The sequence below is a fragment of the Parasteatoda tepidariorum genome, chromosome 5 (genome assembly GCF_043381705.1).
Source record: "Parasteatoda tepidariorum isolate YZ-2023 chromosome 5, CAS_Ptep_4.0, whole genome shotgun sequence".
Classification (NCBI taxonomy): Eukaryota; Metazoa; Arthropoda; class Arachnida; order Araneae; family Theridiidae; genus Parasteatoda; species Parasteatoda tepidariorum.
Genome location: NC_092208.1, coordinates 87,205,697 through 87,217,835, shown reverse-complemented (window position 1 = coordinate 87,217,835; position 12,139 = coordinate 87,205,697). Strand labels below are relative to the sequence as shown.

Sequence of the window (12,139 nt, the reverse complement as noted above, 5' to 3'; positions counted from 1 at the left end):
TTCAAATAATATTAAATGGCTATGTGTTTAACTTTTTTTTCTTCTGAGTTATTCCATGAGTCCTGGAAATTAATAGCCAGACCTTGTAGATAATTACAAAAAAATAAATTTTTACATGCAATTATCTTTGGATAAATGAGTTTTATCTTTGTGTATAAAAATGTATCAATTTCCTTAGAAATTTCTTGAGATATAGTGAAATACGGATAACAAGAAACTAACAGTAAGGAGTATAATCTGCTCTGTTCTCCTCTCTAAGCTATTGGGACCATATTTGCTAGATTGTGGTTACCACCCAAATTTTGAGGGTCAAGAATCTGAATCTATTAAAAGAAAGACACGTTAGTCTGAGAGAAAACACATTTCAGTTAACAATTTTGTAACTTAATATCGTCTCTACTGATTAAGTAGCATATTTAAGGCAAGCTTCTTAAGCCATTAAAATTGTGTCTAAGTATGTGAAAATCCAATCATCAAAGTTATTCAAGTTGTTGTCCCTTTGCAACACTACACTGATTTTACTATTGATCCTACTGATTTTAATGCCTATTTTATATGTATTACTTTTGATTTCAATATGTACTGCTCCTAAGAATCGAAAGTCTGGGCCTCTTAATGTTGACTGCATTTTTTTTGTTTCACACTATCTCTGGAAAAATTTAAGAGATCTAATAAATATTAACAAAAATTATAAAACTCACATATTTTAAAATAATTGCATACAAAGCAAATTTTCCTCCAGTTGTATAATTAAGTACAAAAAAATTTCAAGTTGCTTCAATTACTTAAAGATATTTAACAAAATAAGCAAGTAGTTAAATTGATAGAGATCCAAGCTTTCAACCTCTCTCCTGACCAAAACTATTCTGATCATAGTTTCCAGCTTGTAGCTGCCTACCTTCCCATTGTTTGAGGATTCAAATCTGTTGGGGAAAAAGTATGTTAATTCAGATAAAGTACATTATTTTAGTCAGATTTCATAACTTAATTTATCCTTTCAGCAAACAAATTAGCATATTAAAGTTTAAACTGCGAACGCTCAAGGTCAGAACCCAATTACTATACCATAAGATATTAGGAAGTTCTTTTTTTCTTATTTTGTCCACTGTACAGCAGAACATATATTGATAAATAAGTCACCTTTTTTTCAAGCTATATTCAGGATTTGGCATTTTCTTGGAAAATAGTTTTTCGCTCAATAACTTCCTGAGTGGTATTAACTCATTGGCATGATGTAAACCATGGATAGCTGATTGCCAAGTAGCAAAATTTACAGAATTTCCCTAGAAAAGAAAAAAAAGAAAGAAAAGTTAAAAACAAAAATTTCCTTAGAAGGGTCACAAAATGAGAAAAAAAAAAGGAAAATACTTAACAGGTTCTCTATTTTCTGTGAGATACGTCTCTACGGACAATACATCACCTACAAATGAAAAATCATTATTTAAAATATAAAGAGTACTTCTAAATACAAGGTCCAGTATTGATTTGCTGGGATAATCATATAACTTCTGAAGATATTTTATTTTATAACAGATGTTGAACAGCTGACCCATTTTTGAGTTTACAGTTAACAATGCTCAACTTTGTAGCCTTGTAATTCTAAAGACAACCTAGAAGACCAGAGAACTTCTAGACCAAGTAATAGGATAAACTAACTTTTCTGACGGACTGTTTTGGATGGAACCGACTCATATTTGATGGAACTGACTCATATTACACGGAGAGGAAACCTTTCTACAGTTAGCCCAATGGCAAGGAATCCATCTACCACTCAAGATATTTTACATCAGCATTGTGGTTGATGCGAGCAGGGAATAGAATTCCTATTGACTGGCTATTGCTGGGATTCTAACCTTATTAAGAGGAGTCTTATTTGGAGAAGAGTTATTTAATCACCTTATTAAGAGGAGAGCTTTATTATATATTATCCCCTGAGCCCCCATGAATCCGGAAAATATTTTATGAATTTCCCATTTAATTTATTACTTGTTTTAACATAACATCCGATCTGTCTCCATCTGGAAAAGTTTATGTAACATAACTTTTCATGTTCTCTTCTGGAATGCTCTTTAATGTTGTCTTTGGTTGAAATTTTATCCTTTTATCATATTTTTCAGTTTTGAAAATCACTATACTCTTTCGATAAACCTCTTGCAGAATCTTAATAGTTTTCAAATCTGAAAAATTTGGAGGATGCCAAAGATAATAAGAAAGCCCTAGTATCAGCATTGAAAAGCACTCTGAAAAATAAAGAACTCAAAAGTTCTTTCTGAAACTTTTAAGCATTGCAAAGAAGTGCATTATATCACGCCAGGTGGCCGAACAGTCAGCGTGCCTGACTGCGAAGCCAATGGTTGCGGGTTCAACTCCAACTCAGGGCATGGATGTTTCTCTCTCTGTTGTGTGATGCGTGAAAGCGGCCCACTTAGGGTGGCCACTCAAATCAGGTTTCAAATTTCCGTGATTTTTCCAGGTTTTCCAGTAAAATTCTTAAAATTTCCAGGTCAGTGTGTTTTTTTTTTCCCCTGCTAAAGTGCAGTATAGGTACATGAAAAGTGTCAATATTAGTGTATTAGTCAATATAGTGTAATATTTCATTTAAAATTTTATTTTTTAAATATATCATCTTGAATAGATGTGGAGAAAACAATGTGTTTAGCTTGCAGAAATAACGCTTTTAATGAATAAAATTTTTTTTAAGTGTTAAATAGTTTTTGCACAAAATGTACCAAATAGCAATGATCCAAAACAACCTTGGATAAGCACTGTTTAATATATTTTTATTAAGCAAAAGAAAATAATTCTCGGTGATCAGAAACCAATAAATTCTTATATTTATTTATATTTCAATATAGAGCCATTTTATACTGTATTTTATACAAACAGTGCTCTTTATAAAATTCATTGAAATAATTTTCTTTAAACCAATATCATAAGTCAAATGTTTAAATAATGTTGTTTGTTTCAAATTAACACTATTATTTTAAGTCATATTCAGTATTTTAAGTCATATTCAGTATTTGTAAACGAAAAATAGTCAATTTCTTGTTGCATATTCTATAGAAAAGAAAAAAAAAACTAGATACAATTCTTTAACTTTTATTCTTTTTTTCCCAGTTTCTTAATGGAAATTAGAATGTATTAAGAATTCCAATCTAACATGGTTTCCTAGTTTAGATAAGTTAATTGGTTTTGTTTTTACACCTGGGCAATTCGATGGTGTTGGAAAAAAATGAACATTAAATTCTTAGAAAAACTATCTTACAAAACAAAACTTTGCTGAGAAAAATAATTCATTGGACAAAAGCTTTCAGAAAAAGAGTGCAAGATAAAATCTCTAAATTATAACCAATTTTTTTTTTTTGAGAATTTTATTAAGTTAAAAATACTAAAACATTTTGAATAATTTTGTTAAAAGAAAAAAAATACCCCCCAAGCAGAGAAACAAACTTCAACAATTAATGAATTCAGCCCACAGAATAAAAGAAGACTCAAAAAAAAAAAAAAAAAANAAAAAAAACAAAAAAAAAAAAAAAAAAAAAAACTTTACTTTTATGAACAGAAGCAAATATCCTAATCCTTTCTTCTACATTTTTGCCTATCTTATACTACATAGTCCCATAATCTCCAATGAGGTCAAAGATTTCTCCATTCATTTCCCAACATAAAAGAGTTTGAAATGGCATTCTAGTTTAACTGGGATAAAGAGAATTTTAATGCAAGAAAAGTATTGCTGGGTTGATGATATTTCAACTTCTTTAAATTAAATTTACGTCTAAATAAAAGTGGATATAATGGATGGTAACATAATTTAAATTAAAAGAAAAATTCCAGCTTTTCTTTGAAATTCCCTGATTTTTTCAGGTTTTTATCCAAATTTCCCTGACTTTCCCAGGTTTTTTTCCAGTATAAAAAATTCCCTGATAATTCCAGGTTTTCCAGGTGGGTGGCCACCCTGCCACTCTATGAACGGGTGTTTGTGACAGTGTGGCGTAGATAATGCTGCTCGCCTCCGTGATAAGGTTCACAGGTGCCCAACGAGTACAATAAATTATCAGCAATTCTAGCATCTTCAGAGGCAAAGAAAAAGAATTCAGTGCCTGCCGATATTTAAAAAAATACTTTAAAGCATATTACGTATATGGAATTCCAAAATATTTTGAGGCATTATTAGATTGATCCTGTGAATTAATAGTAGCACCAAGTAAAAACATGGGAATTTTAATTCAAATGTAAAAAGCATTAAATGTAAAGTGCTCCCAAAATATTTTGAGGCATTATTAGATTGATCCTGTGAATTAATAGTAGCACCAAGTAAAAACATGGGAATTTTAATTCAAATGTAAAAAGCATTAAATGTAAAGTGCTCCCACACTAGTTAGTCTTTTTTTTTATTTTTTATAAAAGGGTAATTTTTAAGCACTACTTAATTTTGGTTTCAGTGGAAAATGAAATGTACTAATAAAAGTTGAAATAAAAGAATTTCATTCAGATATTCTTGTGTGTGATAAATTATTGAATGGATAAGAACTATACACATGGATACATGCCGGGATAGCCTGGTCGGTAGGGCGCTGGGCTTATGTCTGAGAGTTCGTGGGCTCAAACCCAGCCGGCCGAAGACTCCCCGTGCTGTGAAGTGACTGATGCACGTTAAATCTGTCGAGTCGCAAAAGTCCTCCATGTTCCCATAGCAAATAAATACCTCTCGGGGTACTGCATTGGAGATTGATCGTTCTCTGATTCAGGTCAAAATTACGATCTGTGAATGAATGTATGAATGGGTTCGCCCTATAAACGGGTGTAAGGTGTAATGGTAAGGTGTAATGGGATGTAAGGTGTGGCAGAAGTCAAATTCTTGGCCATAGATGGCGCCACTGAAAAACAAGAAATGCACACTCTGCCTTAAATTTGCTTGGTTTCTCCAAGCAAGCTTGCCCGTGTAGCAAGTGGCATTAGAGCCAACCAACCAGTACTATACACTGAAAATTTTCTTGATTATTATCCATTTTTAAGTTTATAGAAACTTTTTACACATAAACATTACATCTTAAATCTTACTCCACACAATCCAGGGCTTTCTAGTAGGTAAAAGAAAAATCAGGATCACATTTTTTGAAGCAGTAAGCAAAAACCTGACTACCTTCAAGATATGGCTAATAACAAGCAATAAAAAAAGAATATTTGTTCTACTTTAGTACAATAAAGACAAGTTTTATAGCAAAAAAATGACATATCAAGAAGTATATTTTAATTTTCAAAAAAACTTTTTTTTAAGGAATTTTTAAATAGGTAAGTAGGGGACTTTACTTATGTCGAACTAGAGCTGTACACAATGGGCTATTGAAGACGGTCTGGGATCCAAAGACATGCCATAGAAATTCTGATCCTTTCCAGAGGGAATGGATCCCTTGCTTTGGTAGCCTGACGACAAGAGCGTGAAGCCGAGCACTTTACAGTAGAATAGCTTAACAAGAACCAATACTGTGCACCCTTGGTCCCTATGCAGGCTGATCAAAGTGGTCACTCACCCTCTTACTGACCACAGCCAGTGATGCTTGACTTTGTTCTACAGGGAAGCGTGTCTTTACGATCAGTCTATTGCGAGACAGAAATTTTTGAGAGTTTCCAATATAGTCTTATTACTGGAGCACTGAACTACTCATAAAAATCTGAGATCAATATGTAGAAAATTTTTATAGTAATGTTGCATTGAAAAAAATAATCAGGATAAATAAAAACAAAATATTTATTATCAGGAATATCAGGACAATAATTAACTTTTAACAAACGTTAACTTCATGGAATGTCTCCTTCCAAAGCAATTTCGTTTGTGAGTTGCGGACAAAAAACACTTGCAGACAATTAAAACAAGATTTCAACAAGTCCAGAAGAAAACTGCATTTGTTATTATAATATTTTTTGATTCTTTCATAAAAAAAAACTCATTAGAATGAAAAAATAACAAATTAATTCAAAGGATTTAACATCTTATTAGACTGTCATAGGCAGATAAAAGAAAAAGTGAGAGTATTACCATCAAATTTCTTTCTCACATACTCTATACCAAAATCAGAAGGTATGCTGTCAAAACCACATGACCCAATTATGTAGAGGTTTTTCTTTTGAGCTTCTTCAAAATATTTTAATTGCATTGATTCTAAAAACTGTAATGGAAAAAAAGTAAATTCCTTTTGTGCCTAATTTTATTTCCACTATAAATTAATAATTTAAAAGTGTAACTAATAAAAACTGTTTTTTTTTTGTACAATACTTTTAGATTTAATAAAAATGCTTTGATTGAGACTTTTTTTACGCTTTAGACTCGTTGAACTGGTCGGACTAATTAATGAGATGCTTTCATCACAGTTCTTAAGAAAAAGAGAGAGCGAAACTCCTTCAAAAAAGTTATTCTGACCAAGCCCAGGCAACAAAGTTGACAAAAAAAAGGATTTTTTGATTTAAATCAGATTCTTTTAAAATAGTTAAAATTACTATAATTATTACTAACTAATTATGAAATAAATAAAACCATAGTTGCTTTAATTCAAGCCTAACAATCCCAACAAATTATGAACACAAAGATAACATTTCCCTGTTAGGTATCAAATGAAGAATAAATTTTTTAGATCAGTAAACATAAAAAAAAATCAATTTTTCTAATTTTTTTTAAAGCAAGCAAGTCTTTTATCATTATTTCAAAACATAAACAACAGATTTATTAAAAATCTAATTTCCAAACACTTTTTAACAATCAAAACAAATCTCTTTTTAATTTTTCCATAAAAAAACATAACACACTCATAATCTGTTAAAAAAAATTAATATATATATATATAGATATATATATATATATCAATCAGAGATGGGCATTTGTCATTCAGAATAATGAATAAAGATTTATTCATTAGTCAGAAATATTTTGAATAAAGGATAAATCATTCATTATTTTCAACCATTATTCTTTATTCATTAGTCAAGAATAACTGAATAATTTCACTGCTCAACAAAAATGGGCACAGAATACTTTAATTGACTTCGATTGTGACAACTACAAATAAAACGCACATTGGTAATAAACTACTTGTAATTATTTTTATAAGCTATAAGTAACGATTTCAGATGATGAATGTGATTAAGATTACCTGTAATTACAACAAGACGTGATAACTAGTATATGGTTACAAGTGATCAAAATCTTTTATTTTAAGCAATCAATATATATGATTTTAAGCAGTCATTTTTACCAGCAATCATAATCTAATGAATAATTGTAAAAATAGTAATTGCGCAAATACATAAATCTGTGTGTCCAAATTTAGAAAAGTGTGCTACTACTCTGTTTTGAATTAATTTTCAACTTAGGTTTGGGATATCCTGCAATAAATAAGTAATAACCGGACAAAAAATTATTTTTATTTTTTCGAAAATTTATAATAGCTTTACTTACGCTCTACCTTGGATTCATTAATATATTTTTTAAAATTATTTTAAACATATATACTTAAACCAACTAAGCACATTGAAACAAGAGCAACAAAATAATAGAATAAAATATAAATAATATAAGCATATTCAAGATATACCTGTGGCTCTCCACAGACATCGACATAGTGTGCTCCATTTAGTACACATTGTTTAACTACAGGTTCTCCATAAAATCGATACTGCAAAAAAGTAGATTGTTTAAAAATTAAAAATAATATTTGAGCAAACAATCAAATGAATTTGCTTACAAATGTGTCAATAATAAATAGAATATTTTTGTTGGCAAATATTTTAATAACTTTTTATACGAAGATTAAAAAAGTGAGCTTCGCAATCTAAATTGCACGAAAACTAAATTGTTTCTGGTGGTTCATGTATCGATCCAATATTGCTGTCTCTAACCATTAAAATAACATACATGAATAACAAAATAATTATTTAATAACTGTGCAACATTACTTTGAAAAAAACTCTTTAAATTAAATTAACTAAATAAATTTATTTATTATAACAATCTACTAAGTCAATGAAACATTAATTTTATAATAAATTAAAACATGCCAAAAAGAAACATTTTCATGCCTCACAACATGGTTTTCAACAACTTTTTCAATTGCACATTAATCGGGGAAAAAAAATGAATAATCCTATCACACATTTGAATTACGAAAAAGTGTTTGCAATTCAGCAATAGCTTATTTTTTATTGTTCAGTGCGCTAATTTCAACTATCACATCCTTTTTTTTCCTATCACATAAGGGTATTTCATAAATTGAGCTTGAATAGAGAAAAATGCCTTTTCAACATGTTTTGAGACAGAAAAAACAAATCATTGTTAAATAGATAAGTGAGGCATTGCTTTTTACAGACATTTTCAAGTGAATAAAATATCTGAACATATTTAATGAGTTGAAGTAGGGGCAGGCAAGCCACGTAAGGGGGCCAACGAACAAGACACAAATTTAATATTCTGTAAATTTCCTCCCTTTTTAAGTACTGTTTGCTTTAAAAATATAAGGTTCTTTTTCATTAATTATAAATTCTTAGGTTAATTTTTTTACGGTTAAAGTTCTCTAAGAAAAAGTTTTACTAAATGAAGAATAGAGTGCAGCAGAAAAGCCACTTGTTTGACATTGAAGAGAATGAGTTCCATATTTTCAAGGGAGGGTCTTTTCAGTAGAGATTTATGGTTCAGAAAACCATCCAACAAACAAGCCAATATTCTCTAAAGGTGAATGAAACAACAGAAGAACAGGGGGTGGAGTGACCTTGCAGTTGCAGAATGACCCTCATATTTTGTGTCAATTGAGCCTGTGTGTCTCTTAATATAATTTCAATTGCTGATAAAATCTTAATATTTAATGTAGAAAATACTTCCATTTTGTCTCAAAATGTAATTTAAGTCTTTCATCTAAATCACAGCAGAATTTTTGAGAAATCAAAAACAAAAAACAAAATCTAAAGATTAATTTCCAAGATAATTAGATAATAACCAAGATCTTAGTTAATATTAAGTCAACAACAAGAAACATAGATTTTACTATATCTTGTTCTTCAATATATATTTAAAATAATTATTAAAAAAAAATTCTAAGAAACTAAAGCAATAGTTTTTTAAGTTTTTAAAAAATTTTAAACATTCAAATACATTTTTTTAAAGGTTGAAATTGTTAAAAAAAAATTTTAAGCCTTCTAACTACTTTTACAATTTTTTACTCAATATTTGTGCAATTAAATTTACAATTAATAAAATTGATAATTTCTTTGTGTCTTCTAAAAAAATGTCTATTTCGAATGAGCTTTAACATTTCTTTTGTAAAAACTGCTACCAAATCATCTGTTTTTCACAATTTAAAAACTCCTTGAAAAAGTTTTTTTGCAATAATTTTTAAATCGCGTTAATACGAATATTGATGTTTGATTTAAAAATGGCGTGAATTTCGATCTATAATTTTTAAGTCACTTGAACACGAATCATAATAGTGGCTTTAAAATCACGTGAATACGAAACACGATATTTGATGCAAAACCGTAAAAACAAGAATCGCGATAATATGATTTTAAATCATGTGAATGTAGTTTTAAATCGCATTAGTAGAAGAAAGCGTAAAAAAAAATTATTTCTTTTCTCTCTCCTGGGAATTCAAAAAAGACACGCTTTGTTTGAAGAGGCGGACTTTTTATTTTTTTTAGTAATGTAATTTAGTAAAAGTAATTTTCGCTTTTAGTGCAGTACTAAGTTCCATATCTGGAAGTCCGTTTACCGAAAGGGTTTCTTTTTCGGACACTTTTTTAACAATTAGAATAAACAAAACTCTTTTCCTTTTCAAAGAAATAAAATAAAAATTTATACTTGCGACTTGTTGAAAAAATATATGCAGAGATGAGAATCCTACATTTTTTTATGATTCTTACTGGACTTTTGATTTTTTTCCGATTATAATCAGATTTCTACAACAATATGAAAAAAAGAAAGAAAATAAATAACTCGTTAACTAAATTAAGCATATAATGACAGCGCGAAAAAAAAAAATCGCGAATTTTTTTTCACGTCTCGCATTAAAGGAATGTTACCGCCAAGAATCACGCACTCAATTTCAGAGAGAGCAAAAATTTCACATTTTGAAAAACACTTCACATTTTGACGATTTGAGAGGAAATCGTTACGACTAAAGCGGGCCATTGTGTGATCATTCAAAAGCGGATTTGGAATTCCCCGTGTATGATAATGTAGCATTGAAAACTGAAATCGGCAGCAATAATTGACAAAAATGCGATCGTAAAAGTTCGTGAGATTGAGGGTGAATCTCAATAATTGAGTGCGAAATGCGCGATTCGAAGTCGAAATAGTAAAGAAACATTGGGATTTTAAAAACGAAATGAAAATCCGCTTTAATAACTACTAAAAAAAAAAAAAAAAAAAAAAAAAAAAAAAAAAAAANCGGTAAAACCAAGCGGGTTCGCAGTGGAATTATCGCTAATCGAGTGGATTGCGAAATGATAAATGTACGATTCGGAATTTGCAGTATTTTATTATGGCATACGTAACTATCGAGATTTTAAAAACCAAGTCTATAACAAACTAAAGCTGCGAAAACAGCACAACCACGAAAATCACGTGGACTTATTCGTTGTTGATTGATATTGACAGGGTGCGTAGCCAGATTTTTCAACAAAAAATAAGCACCTTTTAAGTACTTTTTAAGCACTTAAAAATATTTTTAATCACTTTCTAAAAAATAAAAAAAATCATAATTAGGATCTGTGCAGGAATAAAAAAAAATTTCTATCATTTAAAGTTCTTAATTTACAAACATAAAATCAATAAAATTCAAAAACATTTTCTAAAGCTTTACATAACCATGCTAAAATAACTAGTTTCTGATTAATATTGCAAAGATAATTACACAAAAGAATACATTTTTTGTATTTTAGAACCACAATCGATAAGGCAAAGAAAAAATCTCTATCTTAAAGATAGAAAATTAAGCACTTTTTACAAATACCGAATAAAAAATGCACTTCTAAGGCCTTTTAAAAAACGTAAATCAAAAATAAACATATTTAAGCACTTATTAAAAACGCTACGCACCCTGTCTATTAGCCCCTGACTAATTATCGTCTATTTGATATTTATAATGAATAAGGATATTTTTATGTTTGTTTACCTTAAAGACCTATTGCTAAAGACCTTGCCTTAAAGTCTAAAGCCTTTTTAATAACGTAAATCAAAAATAAGCATCTTTAAGCACTTATTAAAAACGCTACGCACCCTGTCTATTAGCCCCTGACTAATTATCGTCTATTTGATATTTATAATGAATAAGGATATTTTTATGTTTGTTTACCTTAAAGACCTATTGTCTGGAAAAATCTATTTTGAGGATTACGATATGGAAATTTCCACTGTAATTATAATTTTTTTTTTTAAGTATAATAGTTTTCCGCGATGAAGACCGCGCTTTTGGGTGTACGCGTCTGGTATTAACTTAAAATTAATTTAACTTTAGTACACACCTATACGTATATTAAATAGAAAGAACATTAATAGATCTATAGGAAGCACTGTGATAGAAGAGGAAATGATTGAACAATCAAGAAAGAGGAAGAAACTATAAAACCCATTTCCTCATTGTTTAAAGATTAAAACAATTTTTAGTAAACATTTTTCAATGATAAGGAAGGTAATTAACAGTCACGTGGTTGGACATTATAGAAAGACACCTAAAACACTTACAGTTTTAATTTTGATAAAAAATAAAAAAATTTAATTTTTGATAATAACTTCATTTTAATTTTAAATGTTATTACATCCCTCAATCTAAAATAATATTCCTAAAATATCCGCTGAATTAATTATTAAGCAAGATCAAAAATTTAAAAAGAAATTTCTTTAAAATGCTTACATTCATTACATTTTAAAGAACGTTAAATGTTTTTAATAAATTATCCTACCATAACAACACCTAAACTAATGCATAATTTGCTAGGTAAAAAACTGAATGTCGAAAACATTCCAATCCAATGCAGGGGCTGAGCATACGGCTGTTTAATATCTATGTTTAAACAACTAACAAAAATATATAACTACTAATTAAAAGATATAGTAAAACATTTTTATTTTAAAACACAGACATATCTACATTAATTA

At 29.3% G+C, this 12,139-nt stretch overlaps 1 protein-coding gene across 4 annotated transcripts in view; it reads right to left on the bottom strand.

The window, feature by feature from the left end:
• Positions 1 to 12,139, bottom strand: part of LOC107451465 (saccharopine dehydrogenase-like oxidoreductase) — a 50,260-nt gene that overhangs the window by 28,757 nt on the left and 9,364 nt on the right. For all 4 annotated transcript variants that reach the window (XR_011636759.1, XM_043044457.2, XM_043044456.2 and 1 more), the window contains 4 exons: positions 7,587 to 7,667; positions 6,038 to 6,167; positions 1,374 to 1,420; positions 1,141 to 1,283 (listed from right to left, as the gene is read on the bottom strand). Coding sequence is in view for 3 of the 4 variants with exons in the window: in XM_043044457.2 (XP_042900391.1) it covers positions 1,141 to 1,283; positions 1,374 to 1,420; positions 6,038 to 6,167; positions 7,587 to 7,667 (401 nt within the window). In the remaining variant the exon portion in view is untranslated. The remainder of the gene's footprint in view (positions 1 to 1,140; positions 1,284 to 1,373; positions 1,421 to 6,037; positions 6,168 to 7,586; positions 7,668 to 12,139) is intronic.